Source organism: Macrobrachium rosenbergii, chromosome 1 (assembly GCF_040412425.1).
Source record: "Macrobrachium rosenbergii isolate ZJJX-2024 chromosome 1, ASM4041242v1, whole genome shotgun sequence".
Lineage (NCBI taxonomy): Eukaryota > Metazoa > Arthropoda > Malacostraca > Decapoda > Palaemonidae > Macrobrachium > Macrobrachium rosenbergii.
Genome location: NC_089741.1, coordinates 35432052 through 35453509, shown reverse-complemented (window position 1 = coordinate 35453509; position 21458 = coordinate 35432052). Strand labels below are relative to the sequence as shown.

The 21458-nt window shown below is 39.7% G+C and overlaps 1 protein-coding gene and 1 pseudogene across 1 annotated transcript; one reads left to right on the top strand and one right to left on the bottom strand.

The window, feature by feature from the left end:
* Nucleotides 1-21458, top strand: part of LOC136849140 (protein turtle-like) — a 553559-nt pseudogene that overhangs the window by 193761 nt on the left and 338340 nt on the right.
* On the bottom strand, nt 15309-16049 carry LOC136840176 (uncharacterized). Its single transcript, XM_067106659.1, has one exon. The coding sequence runs from the start codon at nt 16047-16049 to the stop codon at nt 15309-15311; it is 741 nt and encodes a 246-aa protein (XP_066962760.1).

Here is a 21458-nt window from a genome sequence, read left to right as displayed (position 1 = left end):
CAGTCTCTCTCTCTCTCTCTCTCTCTCTCTCTCTCTCTCTCTCTCTCTCTCTCTCTCTCTCTTAGTAGTGATAGGCAGTCTATCTCTCTCTCTCTCTGTGCTTTAGTTGATAGGCAGTCTCTCTCTCTCTCTCTCTCTCTCTCTCTCTCTCTCTCTCTCTCTCTCTCTCTCTCATCCACTTTCAAGTCTTGATAGATGTTCCTGAAATATTTCACTCATATAGAAATTTAACCCGTTTGCAAAATCCTTGTGTATCTTGTGATAAACGTATAACATTCTGAGCGTCAAGTAAAAGTAAAAGCAAAACCAACATAAGAAAAAGAGTCAAGAAAAAATGAATCTTATCGCCATTCACTTAACAGAAGTAAAAGAAATGAGTGTATCAACACACTCAACGATTTACAAAGTGAATTAGATATATTTCTGTCCTCAAGGGAGCTGGAAAGCTTACCGAGCTTCCGTTTGCATAACCCGGCATTTTTTCTAAGTAACTCTTTACCTTGAAGTTACCTTCGTTTCATTACTCTTTTGAGGATTGAATAATATATCTTAGGGGGAAACATCCCCAATTATGTATGGGTACAAAAATATTTAAACAATAAATCTCTACATAGAGCTTTCGGGAATCTGTTCGATTCCACTTTTCGAGACTCGTAATATTATGAGTATTTTTTTAATATATATTATATTTCAGCTTGTTGCATATGAATGTGGCAAGAAGTACGTATTATGGCATTGTGCGCTTGTTTGCATTTTTCCATATTCATCATACACCATTATTTATTTATTTTTTTTATTTTTAATTGAGATCTCTTCTTTCTGTATTTCCCTTTACTTTCTCTGACGTCCTAATGAGCACCATGTTCTTTGGAAGCTTGAATTTCAAGTCAGTGGCCCCTGTGGTGGGCTTGTTCCACATGAATAGGGCTCATCTTCTGAATAATAATAATAATAATAATAATAATAATAATAATAATAATGTCACTTTTGAAAGTCGTGGCATTATACTTTGAATTTCAAATCAGTGGCCCCTATGGTGGGCTTGTTCCATATGAATAGGGCTCATCTCCTGAATAATAATAATAATAATAAGTTGTCACTTTTGAAAGTCGTGGCATTATACTTTGCATTTGTTGCCCCTATGGTGGGCTTGTTCCATATGATAATAATAATAATAATAAGTTGTGAATATTATAATTTCAAGATAATAATAATAATAATAATAATAATAATATCAGTTTGAAAGTTGTCGCATTATAATAACAACAAATTATTGTGTAAAAATATGTCAACTGCAATTGACAAACAAAAAGGGGCTCTCCTGATGGTCCGTTGCATGTGGTGTCAAAAATAAACTAGGATGATGGTGATGTTGATGGCAATCGTGCGCGCGCGCGCGTCGGCGGCGACGAGTAGGATGTTGCCATCATATCCTCTCCCTACCAGGCCGTCACTGTCAACCCGTATGATTGGCACTGTTGTAAATGATAGCCATAACCGCTTGATCCATATATATATATATCTATCGGCGAGGCTACGTCCCCGGGTATTGAACGCTTAGCCACCCCCCTCCCACGCCGCTTCTCTTCTCAACCCTTCAACCTCTCTCTCTCTTTAATCTCTCTCTCTCTCTCTCTCTCTCTCTCTCTCTCTGCTGCTGCTGCATTCTGGACTGCCAGCCTTCGCTGCTTCCTTTTACCGAGGGGTCAGAGGTCAGTGTAGACTAAAATAATAATAATAATAATAATAATAATAATAATAATCATCATCATCATCATCAGATACTTCAATGCATGGCCGTAATGAAGTAATTTCGCCGTTCTTTTCACTGAGTGACTACAACAGCTATATATATATAATAATAATAATAATAATAATAATAATAATAATAATGTCCCAGTGCATGACCCCAGTAAGATAATTTCTTCGGATTTGTTATTGCGGTAAATAATAATAATATAATAATAATAATAATAATGATAATAATAATAATGAGAGACGTGTTTCTGGAGATAAAGGCATTTCTTGATAGTGTTATGTGCTGTTTCTTTCGTATAATGCATCCTGTACTTGTATATACAATGAACTGAGAAAGTATGTTATCATTATCACTGTCATTTTCACTGTCGTTGTTGTTGTTATAATAATTGAAATTGTTACAACCCTGTCTGTACTTGCCCAGTGGAGAGTATGTCTTGAGTTCTCCCCGAAACCCCACTGGTTTCTAAGTCCCTGGAGTTTCAGTAGGGTCCTCTCCCAGTTCCCTCCCCATAGGGGGGTTAGTGCCGTCAGTGCACCTCATGCGGTGCATTGTAGGCATTACTTAAGGTTCTTCGCAGTGTCCCCTCCTAAGGCCCCCAGGCTGCAACCCCTTTCATTCCTTTTACTGTACCTCCGTTCATATTCTCCTCTTACATCGTAATTTTCCTCCTGTTACACCTTTTCACCCCTTTTACTGTCAGTTTCCATTTTAGTGCTGAATGACCTCATAGGTCCGAGCGCTTGGCCTGTGACCTAAATTCTATATTCCATTCCAATTCCAAAAATTCCAGCGAGGCTGTCATCTTAGTGTGAGTTACTAGCCCAGGCCAGTAGATTTTTTTTTTTTCAAGGGGATAGGTCAATGTGGGAGGAATGAATGGACCTCTAAAAGGATAGAATGTTTTAAAATTCGGAAAAAAAACAGATTTAAGTAGAGAATTCCAAAGCATGGCATTAGAAGGAAAGAAGCTACCGTTGGACTGTGTAATCCACGGAGGGATTGTGGGTAAGGTGGCCTGACAGGTGTTACGATGCCGCCTGAGAGGCATTGTTTTTCACCTGTGCCCTCACCTTGAGGATAGCGAAACAGGGAGTGTATTTCCCGTAGACTGTCATGGCCACACATTGAATTCAATATACGAAGAACCAGTGCGTGTTATATAATATATAGAGATTCCTCTCGCCACCACAATTGTCATGACTCATGTCCTCATTTCCCTATTGCAGCATTTTGCGTTTTTAATGACTTTTAAGGTCCGGCAAAGAGGGAAGCGACTGCAGCGCTGTAATTTGTGCTGGAAAAAAATAATAAAAAAATTTTCCTCGTTACCCAGTTCAGGGAAATTATTTCTAGTGGCGCAGTTGGTCGCTCCATCATTCATGGTTCCCTTCATAATGGTCTGACGATGGTTGGAGGTCATTTGTCTTCATATTCATTTATGTCTCCTTTCCTTCCTATTTGGGACTTGTCCACCTCGTGTGGTGCACTGTAGGCATTACTTAAGGGTATCTGCAGCGTCCCTTCGGCACCCAGCTGCAACTTCGTCCATTCCTTTTACTGTACCTCCGTTCATAGGCTTTCTTCCATCTGACTTTCCACCCTCTCTAGCAATTGTTTCTCCGTGCAACTGCGGCGAGGTGGTTTTCCTCCTGCTACACCTTTCAAATGTTTTTCCTGTGAATTTCCATTTCGGCGCTGAATGACCTCATAGTTCCCAGCGCTATTCGGAACTGGGTGTTTAACGTTTCTGGCATTTCAGGACAACTCTTATTGACGAAGGAATTAGGAAAATATTTAAATCCCCACCGAGAAACGTTCTTCTTCTTCTTCTTCTTCTTGCATAAAACTACCACGTTTCCTAAAGAAGAAACGACAGTAACGGAAAATAATATTCTTCAGAGCACGGAAAATCGACGAAATCAATCAAATCCAAACAAAAAAAAGGAAGCCAGCAGTTAAATGGTTTTTTAGCTTTTGTCTCGATTTAATTAATTCCGTCTTTTTTTCCGCGTTTATACGTAAAAGAATTATTTTCCGTTACTGTCATTTCTTCTTTAGAAAACGTAGTGGTTTAATGCAAGAAGAACAACAACTTTCCTTAGTGGACATTTAAATACTTTCGCATTTCCGTCGTCAGTACGTGTGGTTTTATTCCTAAGATTAATTTGGTCCAGTTGGACATTTAAAAACGCCAATGATTCATTGGTTGGAAATATTTAGCGCCTCAGAATGACTTGCATTGTCCGGACATTTAAAACTTGATCATTCCATCTGAGGCAAACGTTGCTTAATGCTTTGAGGACAACTCTTCTTAGCCAGATATTTTGAAGTGCTTATATTCTGAGTACTAAGAACGCGGTTGATGGAACCACTTGCAGTCCGTTGGAGGCATCTGAGCGATTGAATGACATTCGTGAATGAAAACGAGAAGTCACAGGAATTCGACGGTTTTCGGGGAACGCAGAAGACCTCCTTAGGATCCCAGTAACAGCCCCCAGCAGCAGCGAGATGCCTTTTGAGAGCACCGTGATGGCCCGACGCCAAACCTGACGCTCGTCTGATGCAACGGCCGTTGGCAGACATGAGTTGCTGGTCGTTCGCCTTCAGGGCGCGGGGTATCTGGGTGCCAGGGTGTTGATGGCGTGGGGGGTAGGAGGATGCCCAGAAATGCATGAGGCCGACTCTTCGAAGTTGCCTACGTAGTAAACCTGATACACGTTTAAATATCTGGACGGTTGCCAAGTAAGCCTCGGCCCAGTCTTCTCCTCTCTCACCTTCACCTGAATTCAGCCAGATTCCAGGCGCTTGTCAACGGACGTTACCGGTCGCGCGCGCGCGCGTGCGTGCGTTTGTATCGGTGGCGTCTCGTCTCTCCTCCTGCTTTTTGGACTGTTCGTTAAACCACTTTCGGGTTTTGAAGTTTAAATGGGGGGGAGGGGGCCTCCTAGCTGTGCCCGTTAAAAGCCCCGAACTGTCGGCGGGTTTGTAAATGACTCGAGTTGAGAGGAGGTCACTTTAAAACCCCCAATTCCAGGATGAAAATGCACGCTCATGATTTAAAAAACTCTCTCTCTCTCTCTCTCTCACACAAGCGCATGAATGTTTATCAGCTGATATTTATTACCAGGATGGCTCTTTTGGAGTTCATACTTGTAAAAGTACACAAACGTTTCATCTTTCATCCATCTTCGTTCTACCTGTCGAGTTTCCCCACGTCTTGTTTTGCACGCGCATGCGCTGCTTCCATCGCACGTCACGTAGCTGCTCTTCAAACAGTTTCCATTTCACACTTACCAAATTTTTCACTTTTACAGCCAAATTTCATTGATGTATTTACAGAACTTATTTTTCGAACACCGTCTTCTGCCTCAGCGACTCCAAACTTGGACAAATTTTCAATCCCCGTCATTATTTCATAATCCTAAGCAGGGGGGTAATGCCGCCAGTGCGCCTCACGCGGCGCACTGTAGGCATTACTTGAAGGCTCTTTGCAGCTTCCCTTCGGTCCCTAGCAGCAACCCCTTTCATTCCTTTTATTGTACCTCCGTTCGCATTCTCTTTCTTCCATTTACTTTCCACCCTCTCCCAACAATCGTTTCACAGTGCAACTGCTTTGAGGTTTTCCTCCTGTTACACCTTTCAGACCTTCTCTTCTCCCAGTTTCCCTTTCAGCGCTGAATGACCTCATAACTCCCAGCGCTTGGCCTTTGGCCCGAATTTTCTATTCCAATTCCAGTTTTTCGTAATCATGTCCTTGTTGAGAGTTTCAGTCAGCCTCAGCTATATATATATATATATATATATATATATATATATATATATATATATATATATATATATGTGTGTGTGTGTTATATATGTATATGTGTGTGTGTGTGTGTGTGTGTGTGTGTGTATCATGACAATAGCCAAGATAATAAACAATCATTCCCTAATGTTTATTCTTTATATAGCAACGATAGTTCTGCAAAACTCCACATTCATCTCTCCATACACAAGCACGTAGGATGAAGGTATACCTTGTGATTCGAGCCTCGGACGGCACGAAACGTCTTTAGGATCCTTAGACCTGTCATTTCGATCCTCTCTTTAATTACCGTCATTTTTAATTGTACGGGTACACTAGCCAGGTAATAAATACCGTCCGCCGTTGGTTCATATTCACATTATTTATGTTGTAGCCTGAGAATCCGCTCGGCGCGTGGCTGAACCGATTGGGTTTCATGAGGCGACCGGTTTTGGTGGCGATGTGGTTTCTCCATTCATTTCATTGCTCTCTCTCTCTCTCTCTCTCTCTCTCTCTTTACTTTTTATGCTATTAGCTGCAACCTCTGTATTCCTTTTACTGTACCTCCGTTCATCTTCCCTTTCTTTCAGCTTACTTTTCTCGACCCTCTCCTAACAATTGCTTCACGGTGCAACTGCGAGGCCACATAAAAAGATGCCAAGTATAATGTAGCCACGCTTATAGTTCTGGATAGTCGAACCGAAGTAGAAGTTCAATGCTTTTTTTCTATTTCCCGCGTCTACTTTTCTACTAGAAGTACATTTGTTGTTTAAGTGCGTGTGTGTGTATGTGTCTGCGAAATTGTTTTCTTTCAGAATAAAGTCATGCAAAAAGATGCTAAAAGTATGATATAACCACACTAATAGTCCAGGAAAGTTAGACCCAATTAGAATTTCAGTTTATTTTGTTTTCCTCTACTTTACTTTTCCATTGGAGGTATTTATTTTGTGTTTGTGTGCGTGTGTTTGTGTCTCGTATGAGAAGTCTCAGCGATGCAAGAGACGTGTTCTATTGGCCGGTAGAAATCTTTGTCCTCTGAACAATGGAAGACTCCAGATGCCTACCCTTGCCTCTTCTTATCTTTTATTTTCTCTATTGTTTGTTTGTTTGTTTTTTGTAGTTGTGTCGCATTACCTCTTTCGGAAATTCGTAGGTGATTGGGGAAATACGCTCCTGATTTGAAAGCTTGCGATTTTTATTTTTTCTTTTTCTTTCCATTTTCAAATTTATATATTTATATATATATATATATATATATATATATATATAAAAAATGTATGTATATACATATTTATATACATACATACATACATACATACACATATATATACATACACATACATATACATACACATAAAGTAAACCTGGTATATGAAACCTATACAAAGTCAGATACCTTAACCCAATATAAATGCATACCTTACTCTCACCAAAAAAAATACGTCAAGGGCTACCCCAGCGCCTGTAGAAGCAGCAGTAACGGGAGCAGTAGCAGTAGCAGTAATAGCGGCAATAGCAGGTACGAGAGTTGGCCCCCACCCCCAAACTCCCCCCGGCCGAAATTCGGGACCCCTTTGCCCCCTGACTGCACTGCGTCCATTGCTAAACTAATTTCTGTCCGCTGGAGGAACCTTCTACTGCCTCTTCCCCTTCCTTCATCCCCTCTCCCCTCCCTTCTCCCTTCTCTCCCCTAAATGTATTTTGTAAGTTGTTTTAAAAGGCTCAGCTTCAACTTCAGCTATATATATATATATATATATATATATATATATATATATATATATATATATATATATATATATGTACATATATACTGATATATACATCATATATTATCATACACAGGTGAAAAAAAGAGACGGTGTAGGTCTGACCGGTTTCGACTTTATTTCAAGCCATCGACGGAGGAATGATCAGTCCTTCGTCAATGGCTTGGAAATAAAGTCGAAACCGGTCAGAACCTACACCCTGTCTCTTATTTGTCACCTGTGGTAATGTGTGATAAATGAATCACGTACAAAAGTGATTATGATCATCATCATTATATATATATATATATATATATATATATATATATATATATATATATATATATATATATATATATATATATATATATATATATATATATATATATATATATATATATATATATATATATATATATATTGGTGCATCAAAATATAATGTGATAAAAACAACGGTCCTCAATCACACACATGATAATATACAAGTGAAAACCTCCCTGTTTTGTCCAAAATACAAAAAGTATAAAAACAACAGTCCTCTTTAGCACATCGGGCGAAAAGCTATGTTTTGTCCTTATTGTATTTATATAAATACAGTATATATATATTTATATTATTGTATATTTTATATATATATATATACACACACATATATATATATACATATCAGATTGAGAGTATTACAAGTAACGACATTATATTCATGCATCACATACATACATACATATATACATACATATATATATACATATATATATATATATATATATATATATATATATATATATATATATATATATATATATATATGTGTGTGTGTGTGTGTGTGTGTGTGTGTGTGTGTGTGTGTACTTGTATTGCCAGTCGGTATGTTTATCCTCTTGAAGATGTTTTGTATTGAAGCCATATTGCACACCTGTTATTGGAAAATCTCTTTTTCCCGTTTATTGCTCCGTTTCCTACATATGTAGCTGTTTCTCGCAAAGTTGCATCAAACAAAGTACATCAGTTACCCCCGAAGAAACTCACATTTACAACACATTCAAATTGACGAACCCATTGTGTCCTCCACCTCCCCCCCCACCCCACCTCCATCTCCCACCTCCATTTGTGTATCTTTTCATTTGATCTAATATTAGCGGAATATAGGATATCGATAATGGCATTATCACGAATAACGTCACGCCGTCCTCGGGGGATCGTAAGAAAACGGCTCCATATTGAATTTCAATTCCCCCTTAATAATACTGCTCCTATTATTAAAAGGCTTTACGGCCTCCGGTCATAATATTGGCATCGTATGCTTATTTTCGGCGTACCGGAGGGCGGCATACGCCTAGTTTCGGGGGGCGGGGGATGGGGGCGCACTCCCCCTTTTCACAAGTCTGAGTATTTTTGCTGTTTAGGAATTTAATGAGAAAGGGGTGAAAATCGCTGCCTATTTTTTGTACTTTTTTTAAATGCAGTACCAGGAATTGTTTTGTATTTTTAGAATAGTGCCGGGAACAGCTGCCTGTTTTGAAAATGGGGTGTGCCAGTATTCATTGAAAAGAAGGACCCCGGGGGGGTTGTCTGATTGCCTAAACCGGAGTAGCGCCCGGTTTAACCTAAAACCGGGTCGGAATTGCCATTCACCAGTAACGCTAATCGATATTTTTGTTTATAAAGACCAAATTCTCTCCGTAGGGGGTTAGTACCGTCAGTGCACCTCATGTGGTACACTGTAGGCATTACTAAAAGTTCTTTGCAGCGTCCCTACGGCCCCTAGCTGCAACCTGTTTCTTTCCTTTTACTGTACCTCCGTCACAATCTCCCTTCCATCTTACTTTCCTCAACCCTCTCCTAACAATTGATTCATAGTGCAACTGCTTTGAGGTTTTCCTCCTGTTACGCCTTTCAAACCTTTTAACGTGCAATTTCCGTCTCAGCGCTGAATGACCTCATACGTCCCAGCGCTTGGCCTTTGGCCTAAATCCTCTATTCTGCTCTAAACCCGACTCGGCGTCCTCCGATGATAATTTTCGAATAAGAATCACAGTGTCCTTTATCCTCACCTTCTTGTTTCCCTCGCCGTCTTTCCAAGGTGTTCCTTCATTCGTTGGGCGTTTTGGCAGTTCCGTGTCTTCCACACGTCCATCTTTCCTCGCTTCGAGATGTATGTGTTGCCTGTTTCAAGTGTTTTGTGTTTATTTGTCGTTGTAAGTGTGACTTCAACTCATGGCGTACTTTTTAGTTTTTCTGGAAGAGGAAACTATTGTGCCGGCTTTGTTAGTCCGTCCGCACTTTTCCTGTCAGCCCTCAGAGCTTAAAAACTACTGAGGCTAGAGGGCTGCAAATTGGTGTGTTGATCATCCACCCTCCAGTCATCAAACATACCACATTGCAGCCCTCTAGCCTCAGTAGTTTATTTCATTTAAGGTTAGAGCTAGCCATAATCGTGCGTCTGGCAGCCACCACCGGGCCGTGGTATAAGTTTCATGGGCCGCAGCTCGTACAGCATTATATCGAGACCACCGGAAGACAGATCTGTTTTCGGTGGCCGTGATTATACGATGTACAGAAAACTCGATTGCGCCGAAAGAAACTTCGGCGCATTTTTTACTTGTTTTGTGCAGGCGCTCATGTCGAAAAGACATTTCTTTGGCCGTAGCTTATTCTTGGAAGACTCTTTTGGTCAGTGAACATTATGGTTAGTCAATTGATCCATTCCTGCGGCACACACGGGAGAAAGAGGAAGACGTTGAAGAAGTCTTACCGTGAAAGAAACGTACATTAAGCATGATGGTGATATAAGACAGAGTCGAGACGGGATCTCCGACCATAGGAATCTTGAAGCCCTTAATCATGGTCCAATACATATCTGCTTTTTGACCCCAAGCAGGACGACGTACTTGTAAACACGAGATGCCTTTTGCTTCCATGTGATACGGTACTATTATCAGTTTTTTTTTAAATCTAACTCACTTGTCTTAATGATCTTGGAGCATTTTGAATCATTCTGCCCTAAAATGGAAAACTGCTTATCTGCAAAGTTTTCCAAACTGAGATATGGCACCTATTGGGCTCGTGAAACACCAGTACTCAAGTTACTGCAGTTTCAGAATGATTCTTCAGTGCTTTATTTAGGGGGTCCCATTTGCAGTGTCTGAAAAGTCAGTATAGTAAGGCATGGGAAAACTGCAGTATCTACAAAAATACAAAACAGAAAAATGGTAGATACTGCAACATTTTTCTCAAATAGAAACTCCCTTGAAATTTTAATTTTGCCCCTTGTTGAAATCTGAAGTACCCTGAAGCATTCTTGCCGCTTTTATTATGTACCAAAGGTAATGGAAAAATACCAGGTAGTTTTATTAAAACTTGAGGGAGCGATCGTGTTCAGAAGATTCCAAACACCATTTAGGTAACCTGGATGGGACGCCAGTTTTAGCAGCCATAATTCAGTCAGTCACTGTACAGAGTGAAGTTCTTCCAAATAGTATTATCTCCAATTTGGTCATGTTTCTTTGTGTGTGTGTGTTTGTGTGTGGGGGTGGGTGGGAAGGGGATTGCTTGATGACGCCCAGTCACACCACGCCCAACACGAAGCTCTTGTGAATGAGGTAGTGTTTGCTCTCATCATTTTTGTTCACTACTTTTGTTTTATCCAGTTTGCCTGGCATAGAGTACGGGACATAAGGTGACGTAACTTTGGGAAGGCATGGTCGTAATTTATAGATTTTTTTTTTTTTCACCTTCAAGTCTGCTTTAGATATATCAACACATACGCAGGTAAATGTTTTTTTTATTATATTGATAATACCTTCAAGGTTAGATCCTCCAAAGTTTTTATTTATTTATTATTAAGAAATGTTTTTGAAGCGAAATTCACGACCTTTCGCTTTTGTTCAAATTCTGTAATCGTGTATTTTTTTCTTTTTTTTTTTCTTTCTTACAATTTCACTGAGACAGAGAAAGAGAGAGAGAGAGGGGGGGCTGGCCAAAGAATGGCCTGCTAACGTGCAGACCATTATTCATTCTTGTCCCTTGAAAGACCTCTTATTTTTAAAAATATGCTCTCTCTCTCTCTCTCTCTCTCTCTCTCTCTCTCTCTCTCTCTCTCTCTCTCAATCAAATACGCTTGTGTTGACTTGATCACTGCATTTCGATCCTAGTTTTTGACCGACAGTTGAGGGTGAAGTGAATGAGAGAGGAAAAAAAAATAGTGATATTGAACTAAATTGGTCTTCTGTTAGTTCACTAATTTCCTTGTAAATTAAAGAGGAACAAGAAGAATGAAAAGAAGATGAAGAAGAAGAGGAAGAATTAAAAGCAGACGAGCTTTCCAAGTACGATCCGCTGACGATCAGCAGACGAGATTGCCAAAGACAATCAGCTGACGAGATTGCCAAGTATGATCCGCTGGCCATCAGCAGATGAGGTTGCCAAGGACGACCAGCTGACGAGATTGCCGAGGACGATCAGCACGATCCGCTGGCGATCAGCAGACGAGGTTGCCAAGGACGATCAACTGACGAGATTGCCAAAGTACGATATGCTGGCCATCAGCAGACGAGGTTGCCAAGGACGATCAGCTGACGAGGTTGCCGAGGACAATCCGCTGGCGATCAGCTGATGAGGTTGCCTTGGAACATCAGCTGACGATCAGCAGACGAGGCCTCACCGAGGACATTCATCTGACGAGGTTGCCAAGGACGATCATCTGACGAGGTTGCCAAGGACAATCAGCTGATGAGGTTGCCATGGAAGACCAGCTGACGATCAGCAGACGAGGTCACCAAGGACATTCAGCTGACGAGTTTGCCGAGGACAATCAGCTGACGATCAGCAGACGAGGTTGCCAGGACGATCAGCTGACGAGGTTGCCGAGGACGATCAGCTGACGAGGTTGCCGAGGACGATCAGCTGACGAGGTTGCCGCCAAAGGCCGTAGGTCGGGCGTGGGGATGATTGGCGCGAAGCCTGATTGCTTCATTAAGATGGATGGGATAAGGCGCGAAGCAAACGGGCTCTAGTGTTTGGCTCCTATTAGTTCGGGCCTCCTGCCGCCCTTTAATGAAGAATCAATAACTCGGCGGAGCGTTGCGGCCTCTGCTTGCTGGATTGGATTGGTCGTCGGCGGTGGTGGTAAGCAGGAATAGGAATGGATTGCCGAAACGGCGGGGCGACGATGTCTCTTGGAGGGGGTTGGGGGAGAGAGAGAAGGGGGCGGGGGAATGATGCACAACTGGAATCGCATTATAGTTTTTTTTTTTTTTTTGGTCATTTTTCGTGGAGAGCAAAATAAGAGTCCAGATCGTAGTAGACACGGCATTATCGTACCTCTTTTTCGTAGTAGACACGGCATTATCGTACCTCTTTTCGTAGTAGACACGGCATTATCGTACCTCTTTTTCGTAGTAGACACGGAATTATCGTACCTCTTTTCGGAGTAGACAAGGAATTATCGTACCCTTGTTGTGGTAGACACGGAATTATCGTACCCTTGCTGTGGTAGACACGGAATTATCACACCTCTTCTCATAGCAAACACGGAACTATCGTACCCCTTTTCGTAGTAGATACGGAATCATCGTATCTCTTTTCGTAGTAGACACGGAATTATCGTACTTTTCGTAGTAAACAAGGAAATATCGCACCTCTTATCGTAGTAAAAACGGAATCATCATACCCTTTTCGTAGTAAACAAGGAATTATCGTACCCTTTTCGTAGTAAACACGGAATTATCGTTTCGCCCACATTTTCGTAGTAAACACGGAATCATCGTACCCATTTCGTAGTAAACAAGGAATTATAGCACTCTTTCGTAGTAAACACGGACTTATCGTACCCATTTCGTAGGAAACACGGAACTATCGTACCCTTTTCATAGTAAACATGGAATTATCGTATCCTTTTCATAGTAAACATGGAATTATCGTACCCTTTTCATAGTAAGCACGGAATTATCGTACCCTTTTTGTAGTAAACATGGAATTATCGTACCCTTTTTGTAGTAGACATGGAATTATCGTATCCTTTTCATAGTAAACATGGAATTATCGTACCCTTTTCATAGTAAACATGGAATTATCGTACACTTTTTGTAGTAAACATGGAATTATCGTACCCTTTTCGCAGTAAACACGGAATCATCGTACCCTTTTCGTAGTAAACACGGAATTATCGTGCCTCTTTTCGTATTAAACACGGAATTATCATACCCTTTTCGTAGTGAACACGGAATTATCGTAAATTTTTGTAGTAAGCACGGAATGGTCGTACCTGTTTTCGTAGTAAACATGGATTTATCACACAAATTTTTCGTCGTAAACGGGGAATTATCGTACTTCTTTTAGCAGTGAACACGGAATTTTCGCAACTTTTTGTAGTAAACACGGAATTATCGTACCTCTTTTCATAGTAAACACGGAATTATCGTACCTCTTTCCGTAGTTAACATGGAGGAATTACCGCACCTCTTTTTTTCTTATGGTTTAGTTGTTTGAACGATATTCATAATTCTTTATGATGGTAAACTACTTTAAATTTTTATAAAAATAGTATAGTTTGACCATAAACAAAACTAAATGGATTAATATATATTTTGAATAATAATAATAATAGTAATAATAATAATAATAATAATAATTTCTTCTTTACTTTTAGGCTAGATTTATTGCATAGAATTTGTACTCATTTCAGTCAGCTGACATTTCACGCAATGTTCTTTTTTTTTTTTTTTTCCTAACTGGATATCATCACCAGCACGAAATATCTTGGAGACCAAAATGGGAAATTAAAAATGAGTCACCGAGCATTGGAAGTTTCTGTTATTTAGGGTGATTTCCCCCGACAACTTTGAATGGGGGAAACTTCTGCGTATGGGGAGATATTAGGAATGAACGCTTCATCCTTCTGGCTGCAGATGTCTTGAAGAAATGTAATTGATCAATTGATCCGTTTATGTATAGGCGGCAGAGCTTCCAAGGTCATCGGCGACACGTAATGAGTCTCGATTAGGCGGAAGAGAAAGTGGTGAACTAACTAGACTTACTTTCCCTCTCTCTTCCTGAGCGAAGCCAGGTTAGCCTTCGTTATTAACTGCATATAGGTCATGTGATAATTTTAGAGAAACGTGCAATAATTTTGTGTATGAGAATTTCAGAAGCATGATGTGCTTTGCGTGACGGTAAAAATGACATGGCTGGCACGATAGGAAGTTTACTTCGACCTTGATTGATTATTCAAGAACATTGGTTCCTTGAAGAAAAGTTAATCAGAAGACTTGGTTCCTTGGCTGGAATATAAAGAAGTCATTGTTCCTCGCGGGAAAGATAATCAGAAGCATTTGATGCCTTGAAGGAAATGGAATCAGAAGCCTTTGATGCCTTGAAGGAAATGTAATCTGAAGCCTTTGATGCCTTGGAAGAAATTGTTATCAAAGCCTTTGACGCCATGAAGGAAATGTAATCAGAAGCTTTTGATGCCTTGAAGGAATTGTTATCAGAAACCTTGATGCCTTGAAGGAATTGTTATCAGAAGCCTTTGATGCCTTGAAGGAATTGTTATCAGAAACCTTGATGCTATGAAGAAAATGTTATCAGAAGCCTTTGACGCCATGAAGGAAATGTAATCAGAAGCTTTTGATGCCTTGAAGGAATTGTTATTGTAGCCTTTGATGCCTTGAAGGAATTGTTATCAGAAGCCTTTGATGCCCTGAAGGAATTGTTATCAGAAGCCTGATGCCTTGAAGGAATTGTTATCAGAAGCCTTTGATGCTTTGAAGGAAATGTAATCTGAAGCCTTTGATGCCTTGAAGAAATTGTTATCAGAAGCCTTTGATGCCTTGAAGAAATTGTTATCAGAAGCCTTTGATGCCATGAAGGAAATGCAATCAGAAGCTTTTAATGCCTTGAAGGAATTGTTATCAGAAGCCTTTGATGCCTTGGAAGGAATTGTTATCAGAAACCTTTGGTGCCATGAAGGAAATGTTATCAGAAGCCTTTTGACGCCTTGAAGGAAATGTAATCAGCAGCTTTTGATGCCTTGAAGGTTGTTATCAAAACCTTTTGATGCCATGAAGGAAATGTTATCAGCCTTTGACGCCATGAAGGAAATGTAATCAGAAGCTTTTGATGCCTTGAAGGAATTGTTATCAGAAGCCTTTGTTGCCTTGAAGGAATTGTTATCAGAAACCTTTGATGCCATGAAGGAAATGTTATCAGAAGCCTTTGACGCCATGAAGGAAATGTAATCAGAAGCTTTTGATGCTTTGAAGGAATTGTTATCAGAAGCCTTTGATGCCTTAAAGGAATTGGTATCAGAAGCCTTTGATGCCTTGAAGGAATTGTTATCAGAAGCCTTTGATGCCTTGAAGGGATTGTTATCAGAAACCTTTGATGCCATGAAAGAAATGTTATCAGAAGCCTTTGACGCCATGAAGGTAATGTAATCAGAAGCTTTTGATGCCTTGAAGGAATTGTTATCAGAAGCCTTTGGTGCCTTGAAGGAAATGGAATCAAAAGCCTTTGACGCCTTGAAGGAAATGGAATCAGAAGCCTTTGATGCCTTGAAGAAATTGTTATCAGAAACCTTTGACGCCATGAAGGAAATGGAATCAAAAACCTTTGATGCCTTGAAGGAAATGTAATCAGAAGCCTTTGGTGCCTTGAAGGAATTGTTATCAGAAGCCTTTGATGCCATAAAGGAAATGGAATCAAAAACCTTTGATGCCTTGAAGGAAATGTAATCAGAAGCCTTTGATGTCATGAAGGAAATGTTATCAGAAACCTTTGTAACATGAAGGAAATGGAATCAAAAGCCTTTGATGCCTTGAAGGAAATGTAATCTGAAGCCTTCGATGCCTTGAAGGAAATGTAATCAGAAGCCTTTGATACCTTGAAGGAAATGGAATCAAAAGCATCTGATGCCATGAAGGAAATGTGATCAGAAGCATTTGATGCCCTGAAAGAAAGTTATGAAAAGCATTTGATACCCTGAAAGAAAAATATGAAAAGCATCTGATGCCCGGAGGGAAAAGTAATCAGAAGCACCTGATTCCATAAAAGAAAGATCTGAAAAGCATCCGATGCCTTGAAGGGAAACGTACTCAGAAGCATAAGGCTCCTTGCGATGGCTTAAGCGAAGGAAAGGAATGTAAATGCGGTTACCTGTTTTGCGTGTCAATTGGCTCACAGCAACCAGGCAGAGTTGTGTGCTGCTTCATAAAAAGGAAGCAGGCCATTGCGTGCCTGGGCGTTTTTAGAAAGCGAAATTTTAACGGGAGTAGGTGCAGTCATGCTTTGCTTTTTCCCGGTCGGAGGGGAGGAAGGGGCAGAGGGGGTTTTGGGGGGGGGACCTGGGTCGAAATTGCATGCGTATTTGCCATTGCGCTGGATGACCCTTCCTCCCCCCCCCGTATACTTTTAAGGAGCAGTTTTCTTATTTTCTGCTCTGCATTTCCTCTTAGGTGGGTACTGCACCTCCTCTGTGGTGGGCACTGCACTTCCTCTTGGTGGGCATTGGTATGGATCTTGTCTTTCTCTCGTCACTCCTTTTTTTTTTTTTCCTGATTACTTGGTAGGTTTGGTCTTTCTTTTGTATCAAATGATGCATCTTCGACGCGTACCGTTTTGGTAGCTTTATTCCATTGCCTGTTGTTGTGGAAGTTATGCCTCTGTGTGAAACGTTTCTGCTCAGTATGTGCGGCGCTATGAATTTTTTTTTATTACGTATAGACATATATGTATGTGTGCTTATATATATGTATATATATGTATATATTGTATATACATATATGTATATATATACTTATATATATTTAATATATATATATATATATATATATATATATATATATATATATATATATATATATATATATATATATATAAACACAGATTGAAGGAAGAGAAAGTGGTGAACTAATGAAACCTCTCTCTCTCTCTCTCTCTCTCTCTCTCTCTCTCTCTCTCTCTCTCTCTCTCTCTCTCTCTCTCTCAAAAACCAGAGTTAGCCCTTTGATATACATACATACATACATACATATACATACATATATATATACATATATATAAAAAATACATATATAACTTTGTCATTTACTGAGGATTTATAATAACGCTTCCACACTCGAGAAGGAGTGGCAAAAGGGCGTTTCTATCATGGTTTGAAGAGCATTCTTGATCATTTAATCTACGGGTTGAAGGTGACGCTTTTCAATATCCGATCTTTTAAGAATCTCGAAATTCATGATAGATCCTAACAAAACTAAACGTAATTGAATGATACCTATACTAAGATTTTCGGTATGGGAAACATATGCGTGAATCTGAATTGATTCAAGATTACTAAATAATGTCCCTGTACTAGGCGTCAGTATTGAAAGAATGATTATTATAACTTCGTATAACTTCGTATTACGTGTATATTGGATAAAAGCTTCTATATAATTTGAAGCACGCGGGCAACAGAGATCTGGTTCATATGCTGTTTATTTATTTTTTTAAGCAAAATTATTTTTTCCGTTCCCTAACTCTTTGGTCTTGCAAAATAATGGGATTTGAAAAGTAGACATTTTAAGCTCAGAGAGAGAAATTATATTTGAAACATGTTTTGGGTCTGTAGCGTTTTATAACAACTCAGTGACGATTCCTGAAACTGAAGTCCACAACCATTAACCACATGAAAAAAAATACGCCATGACCCTGTTTTGTTTTTAACGCGCAGAAAGCTACCTAGCCCTTCGAGCAATTGGAACTAAAGAAGTTCAAGCAAAGATGCAATGCATTGCCACTCTAATGTTATTCTCCTTGCATTTTAATACATTTTATCTGTTTCGTATTTTATTGATTTATATTTTCTTTTTCAGTAAGTGAGAGTTCCACTCTTTCTGTATTTCCATTTACCTTCTCTGACTTCCCAATGAACACCATCATATTCTTTGGAAGCTTCTTGAATTTCAAGTCAGTGGCCCTGTGGTGGGCTTGTTCCATATGAATAGGGTTCGTCTTCTGAGTAATAATAATAATAATAATAATAATAATATTAATAACATTGTAAATGATCGAAAATAAACACTGAAACGTGCTTACCCAGAAAGCTTTGAATAAAAAAGCTTGTCTTAGGTTAGAAAAAAATAACCCCCATAGAAAATATGTCATGATTGCCTAGGTTTTAAGCATCAATGAGGCTACATGGGATTAAATACAAAACGATTTTACTTTTCTGTTAAAGAAAACTATTGTGGCGGCTTTGTCTGTCCGTCCGCACTTTATTCTGTCCGCATTTTTTTTCTGTCCGCCCTCAGATCTTAGTAACTACTGAGGCTAGAGGGCTGTGTTGGTATGTTGATCATCCACTCTCCAATCATCAAACATACTAAGTTGCAGGCTTCTAGCCTCAGTAGGTTTTTATTTTATTTAAGGTTAAAGTTAGCCATAATCGTGCTTCTGGCAACGGTATAGGATAGGCCACCACCGGGAAGTGGTTAAAGTTTCATAGACCGCGGCTCATACAGCGTTACACCGAGACCACCGAAAGATAGATCTATATTCGGTGGCCTTGATTGTAAGCTGTAACGGCTGTACAGAAAACTCGGTTGCGCCGAAGAAACTTCGGCGCATTTTGTACTTGTTTCATATTGAAATGACTGAAAATAAAGCAGCGCTTGAAACTCGTAAACATGCTTACCCAGGGATCCTTGAATAAATGCTTGTCCTAGTTTAAAAATATAAAATAAATATACCGGATGAACTAAAAGATTTTGTTTCAGGGTTACATGGAAGTAAATACAAAATGATTTTTGTATTGAAATGACTAAAAATAGACAAGTAAATGTGCTTATCCAAATACTTGTCATAGATTTTTAAAAGTTAAAACCGCTTCTCCTGAAGGAGCTAAAAGTCTTAAAAATTCGGTGTATTTTATTTCTGGGGCCACACTGAAGTAACGATTTTTATTTTGAAATGACAGAGAATAAACATTTAAACACGTGTTTACCCAGGATGCCCTGGACAGAATTGCCGTCATAACTGTAAAAAAATTTTAAAAATCTCCTCTCTGACGAACTGAAAGACTCCAAAACCGAGTGTATTTTATTTCGGACGGAAAGGAAAGGTGGAAAATTAGGAATTCTCGCAGCGCCGCTATTAAATTCGGGTCGTGTTCAGGATAACGGCTGAACTACTGGCGATCGGGCGGACTCTTCCAAAGTTTTAACCTGAGCCCAAAATCAGTCCGAGAAAAACTTGAATTCCGCCAGCCTCCTTCCTTTTTAGTTTTCTGTCAAAAGAAAACTATTGTGCCGGCTTTGTCTGTCCGTCCGCACTTCTTCTGTCCGCCCTCAGATCTTCAAAACCACTGAGGGCTAGAGGGCTGCAAATCGGCGTTGATCATCCACCTCCCGTCATCGAACATACCAAATTGCAGCCCTCAGCCTCCTCAGTAGGTTTTATTTTATTTGAGGTCAAGGTTAGCCATGGATCTGAGGACACGTCTTCACTCGACTGCATCTGAGGAGCAACTGAGCGTTGCTCGGTCGTGACTCGTGGTTGAGAGTTTCGTACCGCAGCACGTCGAGAGTTTCATACAGCATTATACGCTGTACAGAAAACTCGACTGCGCTGAAGAAATCGTCTCTCCTTACTTTAATTATATACGCTTGATTTCCTGTCACACATATACACACACATATAGCATATATATATATATATATATATATATATATATATATATATATATATATATATGTGTGTGTGTGTGTGTGTGTGTGTGTGGTGTGTGTGTGTGTGTGTGTATACATATACAGTTATTTCTTATATTAAGTCCTCTTAAACTATTTTTTTTAAAGTTTTCTATTGAATATCCTTACGATGCCAATAATCTAGGGCATTGCAACGCATTTTTAGTAACCATCAATCAATCCATCGCACAATGTGTCTCAGCTTTCTTGATGTTTAGACGTTGCTATCAGTCTTGCCAGCTTTTTCGTTTGCATTTTCCATTTTGCTTTGATTGAAGGCCACTGTCGTTTCATGACTCATTTCGTGACTCATTTCATGACTCATTTCGTGACTCATTACAACGGCGAATGGGGTTTTTCAAACCTCGGTGCCCGAGGGGCTTGTAATACTCAATGCCATTAATCCATTCGTCCATGCGAGCCAAATTTGACTTCGTAGTCAGGATAACATCATAAAAAATGGGTGGATTTAAAAGTGATAAACTCTCTCTCTCTTCTCTCTCTCTCTCTCTCTCTCTAATCGCGGATAAATATCCATAGATCATTCTTGGTAGCGTTAAACTTTGTAACCAGGCAATTAATGAAATAATAGATAGAATACTAATGAAATATACATTCTCTCTGTAACCAAGACGACTTGATAAAATGCTAAGAAATATTAATGAAATCTCTCTCTCTCTCTCTCTCTCTCTCTCTCTCTCTTTCTCTCTGTAACCAGGCTTGATAAAATGCTAAGACTTGAACCAGGCCGACTAAAAATACTAAACGGATTATTAATGAAATAATTCAAGAAAAAAACGTGAAAATATAAAAGGAAGACATCTCTATCCGTCCGCCCTTTTCATGTCGGCAGAATTCAATGACGGTCTGAGATGAATTAATAAAAAGAAATGGTGGGGTTGTTGGGGCGGGGGTGAGACTTTGAAGGATTATAAAATCCCTCTCATCCCGGGTTAGAAGAAGGGGGTTTGACCCCGATAAAGTTGTTGTCAAGAGTACAAGGTCCAAGTACCCAGAATAAACCTCACTGAAAGTCACCGAAAAAATGATGGGGGAAATAGAACGTAGAGAGAGAGAGAGAGGTATGATGAGAATAAGACATGAGAATAAAAGAGAGAGAGAGAGAGAGGTATGATGAGAATAAGACATGAGAGAGAAAGGGGGTTTAATGATGAGAACGAAAGAGAGAGAGAGAAAGAGAGACGAGAACGCATCTTACAGCATGGCGTAAAAGGGAGAGAGAGAGAGTTATGACGAGAATAAAACGAGAGTGAGAGGGATGAAGACGCATCTTACAGACTGGCAGAAAAGAGAGAGAGAGAGAGAGATAGGAAGGAATAAGAAGCACTTGTGAAGGAAATGAGAATTGCGATCGTATGTCAGAGGAAACGAAGATTGAGGAATATTAAAGATGGGTTATCGGAGAGAGAGAGAGA